Source organism: Rhinoraja longicauda, chromosome 7 (assembly GCF_053455715.1).
Source record: "Rhinoraja longicauda isolate Sanriku21f chromosome 7, sRhiLon1.1, whole genome shotgun sequence".
Lineage (NCBI taxonomy): Eukaryota > Metazoa > Chordata > Chondrichthyes > Rajiformes > Arhynchobatidae > Rhinoraja > Rhinoraja longicauda.
The window spans coordinates 17,648,713-17,673,622 of NC_135959.1; the positions used below are offsets into that span (position 1 = coordinate 17,648,713).

General features: G+C 51.4%; 1 protein-coding gene across 1 annotated transcript in view; it reads right to left on the bottom strand.

Annotated features, from left to right (window-relative positions):
• The window catches only part of LOC144595117 (uncharacterized), a 144,501-nt gene that overhangs the window by 34,046 nt on the left and 85,545 nt on the right, over positions 1-24,910 (bottom strand). The window contains exons 19-31 of the mRNA XM_078402194.1: positions 24,319-24,429; positions 21,187-21,342; positions 21,019-21,090; positions 19,529-19,683; positions 17,158-17,239; positions 14,788-14,894; positions 13,744-13,936; positions 11,892-11,948; positions 7,854-7,919; positions 7,643-7,744; positions 5,893-6,114; positions 4,089-4,250; positions 2,365-2,535 (exon numbers count right to left, since the gene is read on the bottom strand). Of these exons, the coding sequence (XP_078258320.1) occupies positions 2,365-2,535; positions 4,089-4,250; positions 5,893-6,114; positions 7,643-7,744; positions 7,854-7,919; positions 11,892-11,948; positions 13,744-13,936; positions 14,788-14,894; positions 17,158-17,239; positions 19,529-19,683; positions 21,019-21,090; positions 21,187-21,342; positions 24,319-24,429 (1,656 nt within the window). The remainder of the gene's footprint in view (positions 1-2,364; positions 2,536-4,088; positions 4,251-5,892; positions 6,115-7,642; positions 7,745-7,853; positions 7,920-11,891; positions 11,949-13,743; positions 13,937-14,787; positions 14,895-17,157; positions 17,240-19,528; positions 19,684-21,018; positions 21,091-21,186; positions 21,343-24,318; positions 24,430-24,910) is intronic.

Genomic DNA, 24,910 nt, shown 5'->3' on the forward strand with positions numbered 1-24,910 from the left:
CGTTTGGTACGCTTTTGTAACTTAGTCGGCACCAGACACATGACAATACCTTTGTGGACTGCCTTGGCTATGTCTGCTGAGGTAGGGGTCGATAGGCGCCCATAACCAACCTCTCAATGCCCTTCATCACCACGGACGTTAGTGCCAGCAGGGGGTATATCACTGAGGCAAGTCACCTTATTCTTCTTGGGCATTGGTATTACTGATGTCCCTTTAAAGCAAGTGGGAACCCCAGACCTCAGTAATGAGAGGTTGAAAATGTCCGCAAAAACTCCAATCAGTTGGCCCACGCAGTTTTTGACAACGTGGCCAGGTACACCGTCAGATCCAGATGCATTCCAAGTGTTCACCCTCCTGAGAGATTTTCTGATGCTGGCCTCGGTGACTGAGATCACAACACCATTGTGGGCTCTGGGGGCCTGGGAAGGTCTCCCTATCAAAGTGTGCTTAGAACGCATTGAACTCGTCTGCTTGTGATGCCTTGCTGCCACTTGAGCTGCCTCTTGTTTCTCCTTGTAGACAGTGATGACATGCAAGCCCTGCCACAGCGGCCAAATGTCCGAGTCATCCTCCAGTTTTATCTTTTAGACTTTTTGATGGCCTTGTCGCGGTCATACCTAGACAACTCATATGAATCTGCAGCACCAGACTTGACTGCCCATGATCTGGTCCTCAGATGGGGCGGCACGGTGGTGCAGCGGTAGAGTTGCTGCTTTACAGCGAACGCAGCGCCGGAGACTCAGGTTCGATCCTGACTACGGGTGCCGTCTGTATGGAGTTTGTACGTTCTCCCCGTGACCTGCGTGGGTTTTCTCCGAGATCTTCGGTTTCCTCCCACACTCCAAAGACGTACAGGTATGTAGGTTAATTGGCTGGGCAAATGTAAAAAAATTGTCCCTAGTGTGTGTAGGATAGTGTTAATGTGCGGGGATCGCTGGGCGGCGCGGACCCGGTGGGCCGAACGGCCTGTTTCCGTGCTGTATCTCTAACTAAATCTAAATCTAAAATCTAGATCTCCTGGTTTATCCAAGGTTTCTGGTTGGGTAACACTCAGATGGTTTTTGGGGGAGCACACTCCCCCACACAATTCCCAATTCCTTATGAAGTCAGTAACAACAGTAGCGTATTCATTCAGGTCTGTTGCCAAATCTTTGAACATTGCCTAGTCTACCAACTCCAAGTAATCCCAGAGTCATTCTTCTGCCTCCCTTGACCAGCTCTATGCAGTCCTCACCATTGGTGTGTATGTATGTCCTATCTTTATTTGGCCTCCCAAAATACATCACTTGCACTTAACTGTCTTCTGCTATTGTTCTACCTGACTAACCAGCTTACGGTCCAGATACTTTTTCAATGTTGTGAGTCTCTGCAAACTAAGACCTTAATATCAACAACAACATGGTTTTTGTGCCAACAGCAAACTTATTAATTATAAATCCTACAAACAATAGGAGTTCAAACACAAATCTTTACGATATAACAGTGTCACAAGCTCCAATCACAAAAAACCCTCCACCAGCATCCTTTGCCTCCTGTCACTAAACCAACTCTGAACCCAACTAACATTGAATCCACGAGCTCTAACCATTTTGGACAATTCCTCCAGGTAGACCTTATAGGTCCAAGTACCTTTACTGAAGTCCATTACCTTACATTGACTGTACTGTTCTCATCAATATATTTTATTAGTCATATGTTCCCCCTCTCTCATTCATATGCTCCCCCCTCTCTCTCACATATGCTCTCTTTCTCTCTCTTTATCTTGCACACTCACAGCCTGCCCCTTCACGCTCACATGCTCCCCTCTTTCTCACACACGCTCCCTCTCTCCCACTCTCACATGCTCCCCCCTTCTCTCTCACACACACACAAGCCCCCTTTCACACATACCCTCACACCCTCCCCTCTCTCACACATACACATACCTTTCTCTTTCTATCCAAACACACCACCTCTTTCTCAAACACACACTCACAGGCTCCCTTTCTCACACACTTGCCCAATCCCTGTCCATCTCACATGCTCCTCTTTCTCACATACACTGACTCTCTCTCACACACACACACACATTCCTTCTCATACTTCCATGCTCCCCTATCTTTCCTTTCTCTCTCTCAATCTCACACGTGTTCCCTCTCTCACATTGACATACTCCCTCTCTCTCCCTTCTCTTTCTCTCACTTTCTCTCTTTCCCACCCTCCATCACCATGACATTCAATAGGCCTACCTCCTACTATCTCTCACACACACACACACACACACACTCTCTCCCTCTGCTCCATAAAGGGCTAATTCTCATCCTTGCCCTGGCTCTGCTGGAGGCCGGTGTGTGTTTTGAGGCTCAACCTATAATTTCTCCTTACCCTTCAGCCCATCGAGTCCTGGCAGCCCGTCCATCCCAAACGGAGCATCTGGTCCGGGAAAGCCACTGTCTCCAGGAATGCCCAAGTTGCCGGGAATTCCAGGCAATCCCTTCATCCCAGCTGGACCTGGGGGCCCACGGTCACCTCGACCTCCGATGTAACCCCGAGGACCTGAAACCAAAGAGCCGATTAGCTGGGAGCAAGGAGGATGACGGGGGGGGGGGGAGGGGGGGGGGGGAGAGGGAGGGTGACGAGGGAAGAGAGGGAGGGTGAGGAGGGAAAAGAGGGAGGAGATGGAAAAGAAAAGAAGGACATCTGAGATTAAAAGCGGGGAAGAGAGGTGGAGAAGTGTTGGAGGAGGGGTAGGGAGAGGGGGGGTTGAAGAGGGAAGGGAGAGGGGGACTGGGAAGAGGAGATGGGGACGGAGGGAAGGATAGGAGGGGAGAGGAGGAGGGTTTGTACAGAAGAGGGGTGTTAAAGGTAGAAGGGAGGACAGGAAGGTGGGAGGTAAGAGGGGAGTGGGAAGGAAAGAAAGGGGAAGGGGAAAGGTGAAAGAGGAGTGTTGTAGAAGGGGGAGGGGAGGCGTGGTAGAGGGGAAGGGAAAGGGAAGAGGTGGGAGGAGGGAGGAGAAGGGGATGGAATAAGGAGTACGGATGGATGAGCAGCAATGGGGAGGAGGAATGCACTGATGACCGCGGTAAGGAGAGAGATGAGTAGTTGGATACAGCACTGGTGAGGAGCTGGTTAGGGGAACAGAGAATCGTTGCTGGGGAGACCCTTGTTCTGGGCAACTCCATCTTGTGAGATACAGAGAGAAATTGCAACTGACTGCCTCTGCGTCTTTGAGCCCATGGAAGGAGACCTTCTCTTCCCAATATCGGAGCTCATCCCTGACTCCAGCCCAGACCTCAGGGCCTGTCCCTAAAACAAGGCAAACCCAGGGCTGAACTGGGGCTAGTGGGCCTCTGTGCGATGGGATAGGGTTGGGGTTAGTGACAGGGTCAGATGTCAGGGGTCAGGCTCGACAGGGACAGAAAACCAACTCCTCAGGGCAGCACAGTGTCGCAGCAGTAGAGTTGCTGCCTTACAGCGCCAGAGACACAGGTTCAATCCTGACCACGGGTGCTGTCTGTACGGAGTTTGTATGTTCTCCTCGTGACTGCGTGGGTTTTCTCTGGGTGCTCCGGTTTCCTCCCACACTCCAAAGACATGCAGGTTAATTGCCTTTGGTAAAAATTGTAAATCGTCCCTCGTACATAGGATAGTGTTAGTGTGCGGGGATCGATGGTCAGCGCGGATTCGGTGGGCTAAAGGACTTATTTCCGCGCTGTATCTCTAAACTAAACTAAATAATCAAGCTGTCCACAGTGTACAGATAAAGAATAAAGGGCACAGTATTTAGTGCAAGATATACCACTGAGGTCTGACAAAGTCCGATTAAAGATAGTTCAGAGGTCTCCAATGAGGTCGATGGAAGGTCAGGACCGCATTACAGCTGAAGAGAGGATCGTTCATTTGCTGGAGTTTGAGGGCCGAAGGGCCTGTTTCTGTGCTTTATCTCTAAACTACACCTCAGTAAAAGGACAGGGGGCTTCTGGGGGTGTCAGGTGCCAGTGGTTCTCACTGTGCAGTGGGGAGGGAGGGGCCTGTCCACAGTTTCTGGGAGACTGCCGATCGCTGGGACTCTACGATCCCCAATCCCAACGGCGAGGATGTGTGCGTACCCATGGGTCCGTATGGTCCTGGCACCCCTGGGAATCCGGGCAGTCCTGGCGCCCCCACACCCACAGACTGTCCCTCTGGTCCGGGGAATCCGGCAGGGCCGGGCAGGCCTGCCTGACCACGCTCGCCCTTCAGTCCTGGAATTCCAGGAACTCCGTCCACCCCTGCGGAAGAGAGAGCCCGGTAAACAGAAACATAAACCCTCACTCCCACGGTGGTCAGTCTGGCGCTGGTCAGTCTGGCGCTGGTCAGTCTGGCACTGGTCAGTCTGGCACTGGTCAGTCTGGCACTGGTCAGTCTGGTGCCGGTCAGTCTGGCACTGGTCAGTCTGGTGCCAGTCAGTCTGGCACTGGTCAGTCTGGTGCCACAGTCTGGCACTGGTCAGTCTGGCACTGGTCAGTCTGGCACTGGTCAGTCTGGCGCCGGTCAGTCTTGTACATGTCAGTCCGGCACTGGTCAGTCTGGTACCGGACAGTCTGTTACCGGACAGTCTGTTACCGTTCTGTCTGGCACTTGTCAGTCTGGCACCGGTCATTCTGGCACAGGTCAGTCTGATACTGGTCAGTACCCACACGTCACTCCTGCACTGGGCAGTCCTGCACTGGTTACTCCCGCACCAGTTATTCCTACACCCGTCATTCCCACACCCGTCATTCCAACACCCATCATTCCCACACTAATCACTCCATCACCGGTCACTCCTGCACCAGTCCCTCCTGCCCCACTTCCCCACCGGTCAGTCTGGAAGAGGTCAGTCTGACACCAGTCTGTACTACACGGGTTAGCCCTGCACTCCTCATTCCCATACTGGTCAGTCCCACAGCAGTCACTCCCACACTGGTCACTCTCACGTCGGTCACCTCCACATCGGTCACTCCCACGTCGGTCACTCCCGCGCCGGTCACCTCCACATCGGTCACTCCCACATCGGGCACTCCCACGCCGGTCACCCCCACATCGGGCACTCCCACGTCGGTCACCCCCAAATCGGTCACTCCCAAGTCGGTCACTCCCGCGCCGGTCACTCCCACGTCGGTCACTCCCACGTAGATCACTCCCGCACCGGTCACTCCCGCGCCAGTCACTCCCACACCGGTCATTCCAGCACCGGTCACTCCCACACCGGTCACTCCCATGCCGGTCACTCCCAAGCCAGTCACTCCCAAGCCGGTCACTCCCGCACCAGTCACTCCCATGCCGGTCACTCCCACACCGGTCACTCCCACGCCGGTCACTCCCACGTCGGTCACCCCCACATCGGGCACTCCCACGTCGGTCATCCCCACATCGGGCACTCCCACGTCGGTCACCCCCACATCGGTCACTCCCAAGTCGGTCACTCCCGTGCCAGTCACTCCCACGCCGGTCACCCCCACATCGGTCACTCCCACATCGGTCACCCCCACATCGGTCACTCCCGCTTCGGTCACTCCCACGTCGATCACTCCCGCACCGGTCACTCCCGCGCCGGTCACTCCCACACCGGTCATTCCAGCACCGGTCACTCCCACACCGGTCATTCCCATGCCGGTCACTCCCACGCTGGTCACTCCCGCACCGGTGACTCCCACGCCGGTCACTCCCGCACCGGTCACTCCCATGCCGGTCATTCCCACGCCGGTCACTCCCACGTCGATCACTCCCACACCGGTCACTCCCACACCGGTCACTCCCACACCGGTCACTCCCATGCCGGTCACTCCCACACCGCTCAGTATTAACCTTGTCTGCCTCTCTCCGAGCTATGACACACTTCCGAATGCTGGGGTCGCAAAGAGAGAACAAACACGATGGTCCGATCCTCACCTTGCAGACCAGTCACAGCTCTGTCTCCAACATTTCCTCTCGCTCCAGGCTGCCCCTGTTTGCCGGGCTCACCCTGGATGCCGGGCAGCGCTCCGGTTGCTTCACCAGGCCAACCTCTAGCTCCCAGTGGGCCCGGCTCTCCGGCCTTGCCCGGCAGGCCTGACGCCGCAGGGCGCCCGGACACACCAGCCACTCCCTTCTGGCCACGGGGCCCGATGAAACCTGCAGGAGAGAGAGAGAGAGAGGCATAGGTTGCCACGCACTGCCTCGACGTTCACTGCCAACACACACCCTCCCTTCACACGACTGGGCGGCCAAATTCTGCTTCATTGTGTAAGAAGGAACTGCAGGTGCTGGCCTACACCAAAGGTAGGCACAAAATGCTGGAGTAAGTCAGCGGGTCAGGCAGCATCTCTGGAGAAATGGAAATAGGTGATGTTTTGGGTCGAGACCCTTCATCAGACCAGGAGTCAGGGAGGGAGACACTGGAGGTATAGGAAGGTACAGAACAAAGCAGAGACTGCATCGATGACTCAGTGAAGATGGAGCCCACAATGGTCCATTGTTGGTTGGGGACGAGTTGACAACGAAGGATTACAAGCGGTGACCTTCTCGATTCATCACAATAATAAACCTACACCTGTGGAGGGATGCATCAAATAGCATGGACTGACCATTAGAGGGCAGCGGGGTGACACAGGGAGGTCAGGAAACATATCTGGAAGAAGGAGACTGAGAGGGAGAGGTTGGAGAGGGTCCTTGAGCTCAGGGACTGTCGGCAGCTGTAGACAGCGACTGCCGACGAAGAGCGAGGGAAATAGGGAAAGAAGCCAGATAGAGAGGAGTGCAGACAGTTTGAAGGGATTGCAGCAATGGAGAAGGTTACATGGATGAGGAGGAACTGGGAGACAGGCATGAGTTGTAGAGTCATGCAGCATGGAAGCAGGTTGTTCGGCCCATCTTGTCTGCGCTGACCCATCAGCGAGTTTTCAGCGAGGTTTTAAAATGTGATGCAGAACAATGCCAGACGCGGAGGGATTTCCCCCACTTCACTCCCCGTCTCAGTCACTGAGCCATCACTTTTCCACTCACAGGCACTTAAAGGGCAGATAGAGGCCATTCAGCCCACTGAAGCGGTGCTGGAGTCATCTGCAGCCTCATGCTACACATGGAGGATATTTTATTGGTCTGCCCCTCCAGGATTAGACTAGCCAGGCTCAGGCACTGAGGGCAATGCCAGATTATATCATTGTGTATAGATAAGGTAGACAGTCAGAACCTTTTTCCCAGGCTGAAAACGTTCAACTTTAGAGGGCATAGCTATAAGGTGAGGTGGAAAGTTTATTGGAGATGTGCAGGGCAGGTTTTGTTTACATAGAGAGTGTTGGTGGGCTGGAATGTGCTGCTTGGGGTGGTGGTGGAGTCAGATACGACAGTGACATTTAAGAGGCTTTTAGATAGGCATGTGGAAGTGGAAGGAATAGATGGATATGGATCTTGTACAGGCAGATGAGATCAGCTTATCTTGGCATTATGTTCGGCACAGACATTGAGTACCAAAGGGCCTGTTTCTGTGCTGTTCAATGTTCTATCATCAGCAGTGTCTATGAGGAGCTACTTGCTCATGCTGTGCTTGATCTCAAAACATAGGCTCCTGCTTCCATGTAATAGGCCAAGGGGCAGCATTGCCTTGATTTTTGTTGTTGCTCTGAGATACGGCTACAAAAGAGCAATTGTTCTTTCAGAATACCTGGTGGTCCTGGAATTCCTGGTCCTCTGTGTCCAATGAGTCCTTTCTGTCCTGGATATCCTCTATGTGATACCCCTGGTAGTCCCTGCTGCCCTTTGGCACCTGGAATGGGACAGTTCATTGTAAGTTAGTGAGCCACAGAATCCAACCTCTACTGGTGTTCCCCACAGTTTTTTCAGACAAGAGGAGAGTCCACTCCACCCGGCCGTACCTGACACTCCTGGTGCTCCCGGCGCTCCCTGATGCCCCTTCAGCCCTGGGCTCCCACAGCGAACACCTGTGAAGATCAGTATTAAAAGAGTCAAAGGCCGAGCCAATCGTCAGAAATCCAGAACCCTTCTTCAGGGCGGCACGGTGGCGCAGCGGTAGAGTTGCTGCCTTACAGCGAATGCAGCGCCGGAGACTCAGGTTCGATCCTGACTACGGGCGCCGTCTGTACAGAGTTTGTACGTTCTCCCCGTGACCTGCGTGGGTTTTCTCCGAAATCTTCGGTTTCCTCCCACACTCCAAAGACGTACAGGTATGTAGGTTAATTGGCTGGGCAAATGTAAAAATTGTCCCTAGTGGGTGTAGGATAGTGTTAGTGTGCGGGGATCGCTGGGCGGCGCGGACCCGATGGGCCGAAGGGCCTGTTTCTGCGCTGTATCTCTAAATCTAAAAAAAAATCTAAATAAAAATCATCATCGAATGTAGACACAAAATGCTGAAAGAACTCAACAGGTCAGGCAGCATCACTGGAGAAAATGGATAGGTGACATTTCGGGTCAGGACTCTTTTTCAGACATTGTAGGGTTGGTGGGGTGGATTGGAAACAAAAAATGACCAGGACAAATCTTGGCCCGCAACAGATGACCTCAGGCAGGGAGGTTCCCTGACAGGCTGACTGTTGGTTAAGGACAGAGGGATACATCGTTGTAAACTGTGAATAGACACAGCGTTGTAAACTGTGAAGTAACTCAGCGGCAGCGTCTCTGGAGAGACGAAATGGATGACGTTTCGGGTCAAGACCCTTCTTCAGACCTGTAAACTGTGGAACTGTTTAACTGACTTTTCGTGCAAGAAAGGGGGCAAGGGAAGAGTGGGGTGAGTATTTGTAGAAGTTATTTATAGAGAATTCAACGTTCATACCACTGGGTTATAAGATACTCAAAATGAAATATAAAGTGCTGTGTGGACTCACTCTGGCAATGGAGGTCCAGGACAGAAAGGTCAGTATGGGAATGGGGAGGTCAGGATGGCAACCGGGAGGTCCAACAGACTGAGTCCACCGGGTGGCGCCATCAACGATGGCAGCCTCGCCAACGGTCTTCTGTCTTTTCATCTTTTTTGTTATTTTTAGTGTGTTTTAAAAGTATGTGTTAATGCTCTCTGGTTTATTTTATGTGGGGGGCGGGGGGAGGGGGAAACTTTTTTCAATCTCTTTCCTTGCAGGAGATGTGATTTTTTTCTGGATCGTAACTTCGGTCGCTCTGCGGCCTCATATCATGGAGCTGGAGGCCTTGCTCGACTGACTTTTTTGAGCCCCACCGCGGGGCCGTGGACTTACCATCGGAGCCTGTGATCCCTTGCCTGGGATCGACGCTCCAACCGCGGCCTGCGGATTTCGACATCGAGGAGCTCGCAGTCTCGGGTAGAGACTGATGTCGGGAAACTCCAAAGTCGCAAGAGATTCGACCAGCCCCGAATCGGGGTCCGATCGCCCAGTGCGGGGGAGCTGAGATCCCCCCTGATGTGGGAGCTTGATTAACCCAATGCGGAGGGCCCGACCACCGGCTACGGGAGCCAAGATTGTCCCGTCATCAGAAGGCTCGAGGCCCCTGACCGCAGGACAAAGAAGGGAAGAGATTGAATTATTTTTTCACCTTCCATCACAGTGAGGAATGTGGAGTAGTCACTCTGGTGGAAGTTTATGTTAAAATGCAATTTGTGTGTTTTGTTGCTTTTTATTGGTATGTCTGTATGGCAAATCAAATTCCTCATATGTTGCAAAACATACTTGGCTAATAAAGTATGATTATGATGATGATGATGATGGGTTCAGAAAAACGGTCATTATTGAAAATCATCATCGAAGCCCTGTTTCAAGTAAACTCCAAACATAAACATTTTAAAGGGTGCAGCTGAATTGTTTCTTGTGGCCTGTGCATCATCAGCATCTGTAGCCCATCCCTAAATGCCTTCACCTCGGTTCCATCACAGAACAGCTGTGATGGGATCATGAGCCGGGGATATTTGTGGATTCCCGGAGGTGCTTCCAGGAATGAGGACAGACTCAAAGGTAGAGCAGGGGCTTGGAACTATGTGCTCTGTGGCACCACATCTGTCACTGGGTAAATGCCCAAAGAGTGCAGACATTCAGAGCTACAGAGATACAGCATGCAAAGAAGTCCTTTGGCCCATCGAGTTCATCGATCACCCATACACTAGTTTGATGTTATCCCAGTTTCGCATCCGACACACTGGGGGAAATTTACAGAAGACAATTAACCTACAAACCTGCCTGCCTTTGGGATGTGGGAGAAAACCGGAGCACCCAGAGAAAACTCACACGGTTACAGGGAGAACGTACAAACTCCACACAGACAGCACAGGTAGTCATGATCGAGCCGGTCTCTGACCGTGTGAGGCAGCAGCTGCACCACCCTTATTTGGACCTGTCCTACACACCAATATCTTCAGCAGCAACCTGCAAGGAGGGCGGTGAAGGGGGGGTTCATGTCTGTCCCACAACCGCAACCAGATGTTGAAAGGATTCCTTCTGTCCAATGAAGAACATTTGGAGACATTGCAACCACTGCAGCTCAAACCCCAGAATGCTCACATGCAGGGAGTCTCTTGAAAGAGGATGAAGGAAGTGAACACTTCACTTGCATCTAACTCAACAAGGCAAGATAGTGTTGTGGTCATTTAAACCACATCAAACTCAACAAAACAAGATAGTGCCATGGACAATTCTGTGCAGAACAGGCCACTCGGCCCATTTACTGTGAAACTGTCCACCCTCCAACCCTACTTGCACCTCTCACATACATTTTATTTTTGCTTTTTACAGTCACCCCATTCTCCTGTCAGTTGTATTCATGTCTCTATCACCCTGGCCGGTGGGGGAAATTGTTCCCTTGTTCCAAGAAGCCAACATGGAACATTTCCCTTTTCCTATCTCCTGGTGTGAATCATCTCTCCGCCACCTTGTTGCATCCAACCAGTGGATTTTTATGCCCTGAACTAAACTATCAGATTTCAGCATGTGGAGAGATGAGAGAGAGAGAGAGAGTGAGCCGGAAACTGAGGATAGGCACGATCATTGAGTTTGAGAGGGGGGAGCCATGTAAGCCCTTGCAATGTTCCCCACTCTCTTGGCAACAACCTGTGCTCATAAAAACTTGGTTATAGTCGTAGAGCACAAAAACAGGCCCTTCAGCCCAACTTGTCCATGCCGACCTAGATGCCTCATCTACGCTAGTCCCACCTGCCCCTGCTTGGCCCATATTCTTCTAAACCTTTCCTTTCCTTGCTACTGTTTAAATGTCTTTTAAATGTTGCTATTGTACCTCTGGTAGCTCATTCCATGCACTCTCCACCCTCTGTGTGAAAAGGGTTCCTATTAAATCTTCCCCCTCTCATCTTGAACCCACCCTTTGGTTCTTGAATAAACCTGTGTCTTCTGGTTCTTGCAGGCACCTGTCCCCAAACTGAGTGTCTTGATGGAACCTGTTACCCTTTCTCAATAACGTGTTCTACCCATTATTTTTCTCTCCCCTGGGAAGTAAGCCACATGCCTACACTTAATCCCAAATTCAGAAGTTATACCCAGTCACTCATGACTGGAAAGTCACCTATTTTCTTCACAACCACTTCCGTATCGCAAGGCAGAACTCACTTCCCTCTTCAAAGCCATCTGATGGAGGGCCTATTTTCTAACCTGAAGAGATATGATCATTGATCTATAACGGCAGAAGATTGTCTAATGACACAACGCAGAAACAAAGAACTACAGATGGTGGGTAATAAACAAAAGGACACAAGGTGTTGAAGTAGGTCAGTGGGTCAGGCATCTCTGGAGAACATGGATAAGAACATGGATGAGAACAAGGACATGTCTTGAACAGAAGCCACCTATCCATGTTCTCCAGAGAAGCTGCCTGACCCGCCGAGTTACTGTGCACCAGCACTTTGTGTCCTTTCACGACACAGCATTTGGATGTTGAATAATGTTGAGTACAAAAGGCATAGTTAATCCATGGTCTACCTGTTGGGAAACGTCTTTGACCTGTTGCCGATGGTTCATGTTCCTCGACGCACTCACCTGCCAAACAGACAAGACAGATGCAGACATGAATTACATTGACCCATCAGTGATGCTGGTAATTATAATCTGTCACCATCGCAGGTTTATTTCTGGAAGTGTCTTTCACGTTCCTTGAAATGTCTAGAATCTCTGTATCATCTCCTCCGCAGCTGAGGAGTAACCATGAGCCCAGTTTGTCACTTTAAATCCGCCTGGGTGAAGTGGGAAAATTACTTTATAGACAATAGACAATAGGTGCAGGAGTAGGCCATTCAGCCCCGAGCCAGCACCGCCATTCAATGCGATCATGGCTGATCACTCTCAATCAGTACCCCGTTCCTGCCTTCTCCCCATACCCCCTCACTCCGCTATCCTTAAGAGCTCTATCCATCTCTCTCTTGAAAGCATCCAACGAACTGGCCTCCACTGCCTTCTGAGGCAGAGAATTCCACACCTTCACCACTCTCTGACTGAAAAAGTTCTTCCTCAACTCCGTTCTAAATGGCCTACCCCTTATTCTTAAACTGTGGCCCCTTGTTCTGGACTCCCCCAACATTGGGAACATGTTTCCTGCCTCTAATGTGTCCAATCCCTTAATAATCTTATATGTTTCAATAAGATCCCCCCTCATCCTTCTAAATTCCAGTGTGTACAAGCCTAATTGCTCCAGCCTTTCAACATACGACAGTCCCGCCATTCCGGGAATTAACCTAGTGAACCTACGCTGCACACCCTCAATAGTTCCTTCCTACACAATTAATTGGACATATCTGGTGATTCTGTGGCAGGAGTGGTGCGCTGTACAGCCTGTGTATGTCCCATTCACAGATCACCCGCTCACCCTCCTTCTCTCAATGACCAACGTTAGCTCTGCTTAGACGACACTTCGATCAGCATATTCTCATTCCTATTCTTAAATCACTCCGTTTCGAAAAGCATGGTTGTGACCTGTGCCTGCAACCTTCACTTAGAGCAGCTGGCCAAACATGGGAGAGAGTAAGACGTCATCAATGGAAGGCTGACGATATTGGAGAGGTGGAGGCTGGAGTAGATGGGGTCTGGCGGAAATGGGGTGGGGTGTGGGCCTCTGAGGAGATAGGACGGGGTGTGGGCACTGGAAGAGATGAGAAGGGCCTTGGGGTTTGCAGGGGATGGGGTGTGAGGTTTGCAAGAGATAGGGAGTAGTGTGGGGACGGGGGATGAGGGAAGAGTGTGGGAGATGGGAAGGGGTTTGGGGGAGCCCTCATCCAAATCATTAATATACAACGTGAAGAGTAGCAGCCCCAGCACCGACCCCTGTGGAACACCACTAGTCACCAGTGATCACGGCCAACCAGTAAAAGTCCCCTTTATTCCCACTCTTTGCCTTCTGCCACTCAGCCAACCTTCTATCTTTGCTAGTATCTTCCCTCTAAGCAGCCTCACCTGTGGCACCTTATCAAAGGCCTTCTGAATATCCAGGTAGAACAACACCCACTGACTTTCCTTTGTCGATCCTGCCATTTATTTCCTCAAAGAATTCCAACAGATTCATCAGGCAAGATCTCCCCATGTTGACTTTGGCCTATTTTATCATGTGCTTCTAAGTACTTGGAAACCTTAATCTTTTAGGATGGACTCTAACATTTTTAGAGTTCATTAAAAATGGATTCTATGAAGTCAGGCTAATCTTCTGCTGGTGGGAGGTGTCTCCCTCCACCAACTGCCCGACCGTGCAGTTGTCACGAAGGGTGGCTCCACCCAGTCACTTGACGGTTCACTGAATGCTCAGAGGAGCCACAACCACAACCACAGGCCCGACAGTGGAACCTACCTGGATCACCAGGTGAGCCTTGATCTCCTGGGGTTCCTGGGATACCAGCAATTCCAAAGTCTCCGGGTAGCCCAGGCTTGCCGTTAGGGCCTCGGAAACCCAGGCCCGGCAATCCCGACGGTCCGGGGAAGCCCGTCTGACCAGGGTGTCCTGGGAAACCAGGAACACCAAGGGGACCTTTCTGAGCATCGCCCTGAAACACAAGACGGATGATTGGAGAAATGGGTAAGATGCCTGGCACTTCACCTGCCGCGTCGCATTTCTGTAGCGCCTGTAATGCTGACGAACAGCCTCGGCCGTTCATGGGGATGATCACCATCTCACCTCTCAGGCTGGGCGGGGGTAAAACTGGGACCGGGTGGGTTTTTAGGAGCAGAAAAGCAGGGCTGGGGCAGGGAGGGAATTCCTTGGTCCTGCCATTTGAGGGCAGTAGATGCCACTGATGGGAAAAGAGCCAGGACTGGGATACCAGAACAACACTGGCTTGGGACACATACCCTCTCTCCAGCTCCTACCCCAAAAAAACCTTCAGCGGGCCGCACAGCACAGTGGACATCCTTACACCTCCACCATTATGGTCCTCTCTCGCAGCGGGGGAGGGATGTCTGGTGGGGGAAGGATGTCCAGTGTGGATGTCCAGTGGAAGAGGGATGATCCAGAGGATGTCCAGTGGAAGACGGATGATCGAGTGAGGGAGGGATGTCGAGTGGGGGAGGGATGACCCTGTGGGAGAGGGGAGCAGTGTGGGGGAGGGGAGCCCAGTGGGGGAGGGGAATCCAGTGGGGGAACACAGCCCATTGGGTGGGGGAGGGGAGCCCAGTATGGGGGTGTCCAGGGAAGGAATGAGCCCAAGAGGGAGGGATGTCCAGTGGGGCAGGGATGGCCCAGTGCGGGAGGGATGTCCAGTATGTCGGTGCCCAGTGAGGAATGACCCAGTAGGAAAGGAGTGTCCAGTCATGGAGGCCTGGTGCGGAACAGTGGACGGGTGTGAGTGTGCTGATAGTCCCTGGAACAGAGCCAAGTGCTGGGGTTGATTGTACTCACGTGACGTCCTTGCCGGCCCTGCTCGCCTGGCTTGCCGTTCAGTCCAGGGAACCCTGGCTGTCCAGGAGCTCCACCCTGACCCTGTTCTCCCTCGTCGCCTTCAGCACCTTCGCCAACAAACAACACGTCACACGTTAGTCATTGACACATTAACTCGGTTGCTCTCATAGAATAAAAGCCTGACCCAGGGTCAGGAGAAGGCCATTCAGCCCCTCTAGTCAGCACCACCGTTCAACAGGATCACTGTTGATCTTCTACCTCAGTCCATTTGCCTGCACTATCCCCATAACCCCAGGATTCCTACATCTCAATCCTGAACAGTCTACCCATTATTCGGTGGCCCCTGGTCCTAGCTTTCACAACCACGGTGAACATCCTCCCAGCATCCAACTTCAGGAGGTGCATCTTATCCAAGTTTTCCCAAAATCCAGGAATACCACATTCACCAGTTCTCCCTCACCCACTCTATCAGCCACACCCTCAAAATACTCAAAGAGATCGATTCAACAAAATAGACACAAGGAACTGCAGATGCTGATTTACAACAAAAAAATGATGGAAAATGCTGGAGTAACTCAACCGATCAGGTAGCATCTCTGGAGAACGTGGACAGGCGACATTTTGGGTCGGGATGTCTGAAGAAAGGTCCCAACCCAAAAGTTGCCTATCTATGTTCTCCAGAGATGCTGCCTGAGTTTTTCCAGCAATTTGTGCCCAATTCAAAATATTCCTTTCATAAACCCTTGGTGACTCTGCTTAATGCTATTACTTCTCAAGTTTATTTATATCCTTCATGATTGATGCCAACATTTCCCTACTACTGACAGTAATTAGAAAGGAACTGTAGATGCTGGTTTCTATCAAAGATAGATACAAAATGCTGGAGTAGCTCAGCAGGTCAAGCTGCATCTACAGAGAAAATGGGTATGTCGTTTTGAAACCCAGTCTGAAGATGAGTCCCGACCCAAAACATCACCGATCCACTTTCTCTAGAGATGCTGCTTGACTTGTTGTGTTACTCCAGCATTTTGTGTCTCTTTCTACCACTGAAGTCAGGCTAACAAGTTAGTGGTGCCTGTTTTATCCCTCTCTCCTCAGACGCTGCCTGACCGAGTGAGTGTTTTTCCAGCACTTTTAAAAATATTTTCCTTGTTTACATTGTTCACTGTAATCTGCATAGGTTCTGTGTCAAAGCTTCTCACCAAGAACGTAAAGGCATGTGGGATAATGTTGCTTAATTCACTCCCGTGCAGCGCCGGAGACCCGGGTTCGATCCTGACTACGGGGGCTGTCTGTACTGAGTTTGTACATTCTCCTTGTGACTGCATGGGTTTTCTCAGAGATCTTCGATTTCCTTCCACACTCCAAAGACGTACAGGCTTGTAGGTTAATGGGCTTGGTGTATGTCTAAAAATATTGTCCCCAGTGTGTGTAGGATAGTGTTAATGTGCGGAGATCGCTGGTTGGCACGAACTCGGTGGGTTAAAGGGCCTGTTTCCGCGCTGTATCTCTAAACTCAACTAAAACTAAACGGGGCATGACCTGGCCGAGATGTGTGTGGGCTGCTGATAGGATTCATGGGCAGTGGATGCAGAGTCCCCTGGTCGACTAACCATCAAACACTCATTTACACAGATTTTAGAATGATCCCATTTTTGTTCTCCCCTCCATCAGGTAGGGTGCAGTCCTGATTTTCCAGTCTACCACATTACGGTCATTGGACGTTTTCCTTGGAACTGTTACGCTGCAATACTGAGATACTATATTCTGCACATTAACATATATCACTTTGCTCTACCATTTGTATTTGTGTATGGCTTAATTTTTATTCATGCATAGTATTATCTGATTTGATTGGATTGAAAGCCAGCAAAAGCTTTCCGCTGTATCTCGGCACAAGTGACCGTACACGGCACGGTGGCGCAGTGGTAGAGTTGCTGCCTTACAGCGCCTTACAGATGTGTAGGTTTGTCAGTTAATTGGCTTCTGTTAATTGTCCTTAGTGTGTAGGTTAGAATTAGTGCATGGGTGTTCGCTGGTCGACGTAGACTCGGTGGGCCGAAGGGCTTGTTTCCACCCTATATCTCTAAGCTAAACTAAGCTAAATAAGCTAAGCTAAACTATTAAACCATAGCAATACCTGTTTAGAACAGCTCATCATTTCTCAAGAGCTCCCCTTCATGTTGTTCCTTACCTCACCGGTACCTCCTGTTACAATAACAGTCCCACCGCTCTGCCTACCTCTCTCCCGACCTTAATCTCCATCCTTCCCATCTCCAGCCCTACCTCACCTACCCTCCCACACGTGCTCCTCTCCCCCAACCCAACTCTAGTGCTCCCTCTGGCCGCGATTAAGTCTAAAATGAGTACCTTTGATGGTGATAGTAGGGACGAAGATGGATTCGCCTTTCCCTCCCTTCCGACCAGTATCTCCAGTGGCCCCAGCCTCTCCCTGCGGAAAAATCAAGCAGCAGCTCATCACACTGCAATCTCCTGTCAGGCGTAGAGAGACACTGAGAAAACCTGACAGGTTGTTAAGCCCCGCCGCCAGCAAAGGCGACGAGGCTGGAGCCCCCACGGGTTGGAGCCCACGGCCGGTGGAGTTGGCGGAGCCCACGGCCGAGGTCAGAGCCCGCGTGCCGACGGAGCCCGCGGCTGGGGCAGCGCCACGGAGGCATCCGGAGAGGACCCGGCACTGGGGAGGTCGGTGCGGTAGTCGATGATGGCGTTGACCGGTGGATGAGGACAGACCATGTAGAGTGAGGACGCCCCTGCCGAGGGAAGGAACAATGGAGGACCCGGTGTAGGGGGACCACCGTGAGGGGGGGGGGGGGGGGGTTGGGGGTGGGCGAGGGGGGAGAACATAGGGGGACCTGGCGCGGATTCTGTGTATACTTTGTTACTATGTCAGCACCCTCATGTGGCGACTGCAAGCAAGGAATTTCACTGCGACTTGTCACATGTGACAATAAAGTATTCATTCATTCAAGACCGGTGACATTTTATGCAGTGCCTTGAGAAAGCAACAATGTGCATTTGTGTAGCCACAGCTGAAAATTGGGTGGTGAGTATAAGATCCAAGAGTCAGGGCAAAGGTCACGACCTGATTAGCATGGCACATTGGCCAAAGCACCAAACCCGCAAGATCAAAAGGTCGAAGGGGCAAATGTTTAAGGGTAGGGTGAGCAGTGGTAAATTATTAGGGTAGTGGGATGGGGCTGTGTAGAGATATGAGTTACCCATCTCTTGGCTGAGAAGCGATCATACTTTTACAACGATGGGTAAAGATGCTGACCAGCAATTAGCAAAGAGTGCCCTTACCTCTGAGGTACAATATACATTAATGACTTGGATGAAGGGATTAAAAGTAACATTAGCAAATTTGCAGATGACACAAAGCTGGGTGGCAGTGTGAACTGTGAGGAAGATGCTATGAGGTTGCAGGGTGACTTGGACAGGTTGTGTGAGTGGGCGGATTCATGGCAGATGCAGTTTAATGTGGATAAGTGTGAGGTTATCCACTTTGGTGGTAAGAATAGAAAGGCAGATTATTATCTGAATGGTGTCAGGTTAGGAAAAGGGGACCTACAACGAGATCTGGGTGTCCTAGTGCATCAGTCACTGAAAGGAAGCATGCAGGTACAGCAGGCAGTGAAGAAAGCCAATGGAATGTTGGCCTTCATAACAAGAGGAGTTGAGTATAGGAGCAAAGAGGTCCTTCTACAGTTGTACAGGGCCCTAGTGAGACCGCACCTGGAGTACTGTGTGCAGTTTTGGTCTCCAAATTTGAGGAAGGATATTCTTGCTATTGAGGGCGTGCAGCGTATGTTTACTAGGTTAATTCCCGGAATGGCGGGACTGTCGTATGTTGAAAGGCTGGATCGACTAGACTTGTATACACTGGAAGGATGAGAGGTGGTCTTATTGAAACATATAAGATTATTAAGGGGTTGGACACGTTAGAGGCAGGAAACATGTTCCCAATGTTGGGGGAGTCCAGAACCAGGGGCCACAGTTTAAGAATAAGGGGTAGGCCATTTAGAACAGAGATGAGGAAAAACTTTTTCAGTCAGAGAGTTGGAAATCTGCTGAATTCTCTGCCTCAGAAGGCAGTGGAGGCCAATTCTCTGAATGCTTTCAAGAGAGAGCTAGATAGAGCTCTTAAGGATAGCAGAGTCAGGGGGTATGGGGAGAAGGCAGAAACGGGGTACTGATTGAGAATGATCAGCCATGATCACATTGAATGGCGGTGCTGGCTCGAAGGGCCGAATGCCCTCCTCCTGCACCTATTGTCTATTGTCTATTGAAGGGTCACAGAGACAGGGACCACTTTACACCTCCAACTGAGGACAATACAGCACTGAAGGTGGTGCTGGGGGAAGAAGCAACAGGCAGTGCTAGGGGAGGGGGTCGAGATACAGGGGTGGGGTTGTGGTCAGGAAGTGTGGGTTCAGAGGGCAGGGTTCAGGCAGAGGTAGTGCAGGGGCTGGAGTGCAGCGGAGGGGTGCAATGGATTTTTGTTCAATGGATGGTGAATAGGGATATGGGGTGTAAGGGCTGGGGTGCAGTGAGTGGGGACGAGAGAAAGAGGGAGGGTCAGCATGGAGGGATAGGGAGGGGCAGAGGGGTCACCCTCTGAGCTCTCCATAACCCCTGGCCCTGCTCGACACCCCCTGGCAAGCGTGACCTCTGACCCTGCCGCGGAGGGCCACCCGCTGGCCTCGGAAGCAGCGATACTCACGGGAAGTCCGGGGGCTCCATTCGGCCCAGCGGGCCCTTCCTCCCCCAGCAGCCCTGCTGCGCCATAGACCCCAGGAGAGCCGGGGAGTCCGACCGGCCCAGGGAGTCCAGAGGATCCCCTGCTGCTCGTGATGCAGGCACAGGTCCCAGCGTCACCTGCGGAGAGACAGACGGTCAGGGGAGGCTCAGTGGTGAGGGATGGTCAATGGGGAGAGAGAGTGAGGGGAGAGTAAGAGGGAGGGTCGGGGAGAGTGAGAGGAAGGGTCAGGGAGGAGAGAGAGATGGGAGCGAGAGAGAGGGAGAGTCAGGGGAGGGAGAGGGAGGGTCAGGGGAGAGAGGGGGAGGGTCAGGGGAGGGAGAGTGGAGGGTCAGGGGAGAGAGGGGGAGAGAGAGGGGGAGGGTCAGGGGAGAGAGAGTGAGGGGAGAGTAAAAGGGAGGGTCAGGGGAGAGAGAGTGAGGGGAGAGTAAAAGGGAGGGTCAGGGGAGAGAGAGTGAGGGGAGAGTAAGAGGGAGGGTCAGTGGTAAGAGGGAGAGTCAGGGGAGAGAGAGTGAGGGGAGAGTAAGAGGGAGGGTCAGGGGAGAGAGAGGGAAGGTCAGGGGAGAGAGAGAGGGAGGGTCAGGGGAGAGAGAGTGAGGGGAGAGTAAGAGGGAGGGTCAGTGGTAAGAGGGAGAGTCAGGGGAGAGAGAGTGAGGGGAGAGTAAAAGGGAGGGTCAGGGGAGAGAGAGGGAAGGTCAGGGGAGAGAGAGAGGGAGGGTCAGGGGAGGGAGAGGGAGGGTCAGGGGAGAGAGAGGGAGGGTCAGGGGAGAGAGAGTGAGGGGAGAGTAAGAGGGAGGGTCAGTGGTAAGAGGGAGAGTCAGGGGAGTGAAAGGGGGTTAGGGGTGAAAGAGGGGGAGCATTAGCAGAGAGATTGGGAAAGTCATCGGGGAGAGAGGGAGAGTCAGGGGAGTGAGAGAGGGAGGGTCAGAGGAGAGAGGGATTTTCATCGAGTCATCGAGTGATACAGTGTGGAAACAGGTCCTTCGGCCCAACTTGCCCACACCGGCCAACATGACCCAGCGACACGAGTCCCACCCACCCACCTTTGATCCATACCCCTCCAAACCTGGGCTATCCATGTCCCTGTCAAACTGCTTCTAAAATGTTGGGATAGTCCCAGCTTCAACAACCTCCTCTGGCAGCTTGTTCCACACACCCACCATCCTTTGTATGAAAAAGTTACCTCTCAGATTCCTATTAAATCTTTTCCCCTTCACCTTAAACCTAAGTCCTCTAGTCCTCGATTAAACCTACTCTGGGCAAGAAACCCTGTGCATCTACCCGATCTATTCCTCTCATGATTTTATACACCTCTATAAGATCACCCCTCATCCTCCTGCGCTGAGGAAAGGGAGGGTCAGGAGAGAGGGAGAGGGACTCAGGGGATACCAGAAAGCCGCTGGGCTGCTGGGGGTTTGATTAGACGACCTCCACCCGCTGTTACCCCTCCTTACCTTTGTATCCAGTTGCGCCCCTCTGACCGGGGTAGCCCTGTTGTCCTGCTTCCCCTGGTTCACCGCCCAGCACTAGAAGAGAAGAGCAGAGAACATTTCCCGTGTAAATAGGGAGGGTTGGGTTTTGTTGCGATGCCCAACGCTAGAATAAGCAGCGCAGCGACTGACCTGCAGGAGACGCTGGTCCTGGAGGTCCAGGTGGGCCTGGCTGTCCCGGTTCTCCTGGGAACCCTATGGATCCGGGCACCGCTGCCGGCTGCCCTACATCCCCCAGGAATCCTTTAGGTCCCGCGAGCCCCGGTGTGCCGGGCAATCCCGGGCGGCCTGTAGATCAGGATGAAAAGGGTTTTGTACATAAAGAACAGAAGATTTACACACACACACACACACATGTAGACACACATATACACGCACACACACGCATGCATATCTCACCAACACACACCTATCACACACTCACATACACATAAACGCACACATGTATTTCACACACACATACAGGCACGTATCTCTCACACAGACACACACACACACTTTTTTCATACACACACATCACACCCATAAACAAAGACAAGCACATCTCTCACAAGCATGTCTCTCATACGTTGTCTCTCACACACACCACACGCTTCTCTCACTCACACAGATGCACATACCCAAAGCACACGACTCACACATGCACACACACATATCTCGCGCACACATACATACATACAGACATGTTTCTCACACATACTTACTCACACACACACGTCTCTCACACATGCACACACAGGCGCACACCACACACAGAAACAAAACATTCACGCAAAACATCCACCCACACCCCCCCAAACGCACATCTCTCATGCGCACACAAACAGACATAGAAACATGGAAAATAGGCGCAGGACTAGGCCATTCGGCCATTCGAGCCATTTACCGCCATCCAGAATCAGTACCCCGTTCCTGCTTTCTCCCCATATCCCTTGATTTTGTTAGCCCTAAGAGCTATATCCAACTCCGTCTTGAAAACATCCAGTGAATAGGCCTCCACTGCCTTCTGTGGCAGAGAATTCCACAGATTCCACAATATTGTCTATTGTCCATTGTCTAATGTCTATTAAGATTCACAACTCTCTGAGTGAAAAAAAAATTCTCAACTCAGTCCTAAATGACCTACCCCTTATTCTTAAACTGTGATCCCTGGTTCTGGACTCCCCCAACATCGGGAACATTTTTTCTGCATGTGTGTGTCTTTCTCTCTCACAAACAGAAACATATATGCACACACACACACACATCTCACACACAAACGTGCACAGACAAACGCACAAATATATACACACACTTAACGTTCATCTTTTCAGATGAGCGGAGTGAGTCATGTAATAATTAATATCTGCCTAGAACACTGCTGCAAGGTTTGATTTCAGTTAAGGCAATGAACTGAATTTTAGGTGTCAAGTAGACATGATTAAATCCAACGACCAATTTTTCAGCATTTTTCCTTCTAGATTCCCCTCTTGTTCTCAGAAATTTCCCCAAACTCTAAAGTCTTTAAAAATATTTTATGATAACAAGAGAACAACGGGTAGAGAACAAGAGGGTGAGAGGAGAAGGCAAGAGAACGCAAGTGAGAGGGATCGAAGAAGATGAGAGAAACAGGAAGAATAAAATGAGAGAGAGAAAGGGAGAGAATGACTGTGGAGTGGAAAGGGAGAAGGAGAGAGCACGGAGGGAGGGCGAAAACTCAGAAAGTGTGGGGTGGAAGGGAGAAAGGGAGAGTTTTTCTGTGCGCAAGAGAGGGAAAGGGTGAGTAGGTAAATAAAAAGGGAGAGAGAGGGAACTGGAGAGAGAGAGAGAGAGAGAGGGGGTAATGAAAGAGATAGTTTGTAGAGGCAAGAGTTGGAGAGGCATCAGGGAGAAGAACAAAGGATGGGAGCGAAACACAATGTAAGATTTCATTTACTTACTGTCTAAATTTCCAAAAGTTCCAAAGCCAAGTCTTTAAAACTATTTAATGATAACAAGAGAACGACAGATAGAGAACGAGGCAAGAGGAGAGGGCGAGCGAGGGCAATCGAGAGGGACGGAGAGAGAAGTGAGAAGAAACATCAAATAAAATGGAATACATTGTAGCAAAGAATGGAGTCATACATTTTGGTAGTAGGAATAAAGGCATAGACTATTTTCTAAATGGGGAGAGAATCCAGAAATTAGAGGAGCAAATAGATTTGGGAGTGCTGGTGCAGATTCCCCCCAAAATTAAATTGCAAGTTCTTATTAAGGAAGGCAAACACAATGTATTTATTTCAAGAGGACTAGACTACAAAAATAGTGATGTAATGCTGAGGCTCTATAAGGTGCTGGTCAAGTCGCATTTGTGGTATTGTGAACAATTTTGGGCCCCATCTCTGAGGAATATGTGCTAGCTCTGGAGAGGGGCCAGAGGAGATTTACAAGAATTATCCCAGGAATCAGTGGGTTAACATCTAATGAGCATTTGATGGCACTAGGCCTGTATTCGTTGGAGTTGGCTGCGCCTAACGGCTGCCGCTCTCTGGCAGTCTGTTTGTCTTTTTTTCTTTTTTTTGTTTGTGTCGGTGTTGGGATGGTTTTTGTTTCTGTTTCTGGCTGTGTATGTGTGGTGGGGGGGTGGGGTGTGGGTGTGGGGTGGGGTGGGGTGGGGTGGGGTGGGGTGGGGCGGGGGAAACCTTTCTTTTATTAGGTCTCTTCCCCGGGGCGCAGCTCGCCCGCGGGGCCTTCCATCGCCGGCGCGGCTCGGCTGCGGGACTTAACATCGCCAGCGCGGCTCGGCCGCGGGACGTTCCGGTGCCCGGTGCGGCTTGGCCGCTGGACTTAACATCGCCAGCGCGGCTCGGCCGCGGGACGTTTTAGTGCCCGGTGCGGCTCGGCCGCTGGACTTAACATCGCCCGGTGCGGCTCGGCCGCTGGACTTAACATCGCCCGGTGCGGCTCGGCCTCGGGACGTTTCGGTGCCCGGTGCGGCTCGGCCGCGGGACGTTTCAGTGCCCGGTGCGGCTCGGTGGGGGGAAGGCAGGAGAATGGGGTTAGGAGAGAGAGATAGATCAGCCATGATTGAATGACGGAGTAGACTTGATGGACCGAATGGCCTAATTCTGCTCCTATCACTTATGAACTTATGACCTAAAACCTGGACAATCCTGGTAACTGAATGAATAAACTCTGGAGCAGATCGAGGAGTTTAACCACGAGTATCCACAGTCCTCAGATAGTGCTTGTTACACCAAGGCTCCCAAAAGCCCTTGGGCAGTTTTGAAGGCACCACTTCCTTACCTGGGTAGTAGCTGGTGTCACCACGAGGGCCCTGGGCTCCAGGGGGGCCATAGTATCCTGTGTCTCCTCGCTCTCCTCGATCACCTTTTGGACCAGGCAGGCCCTTCGGACCTTGAGGCAAGAACAGAAACATTACCAAGGAACTTCCGCAGAAGGCACTGAGCACAGGGAGAGCAGCAGCAACCGTCCCGAGGCTAGGTCCATGCATGGACAAGATGGGCTGAAGGGCCTGTTCCATGCTGTATAACTATATGACCAAGAGAGTTGAGAGTCAAGAGTGTTTAATTGGCATGTGCACTGACAACAGAACAATGAAATCCTTACTTGAAGCAGCATAACTGGCCTGCCAATACAACACACAGAATAAATAAAATTAGTTAGCTATTGTTAGAGTCATAGGGTCATACAGTGTAGAAACAGGTCCTTCGGCCTAACCTTCTCACACTGGCCAATATGTCCCATCTACACTAGTCCCACCTAACTGCATTTGGCTCATGCCCCTCTAATCCTATCCTAAACATATACCTGTCTAAATGTTAGGTAGTACCTGCCTCAACTACCTCCTCCAGCAGCTCGTTCCATACACCCACCA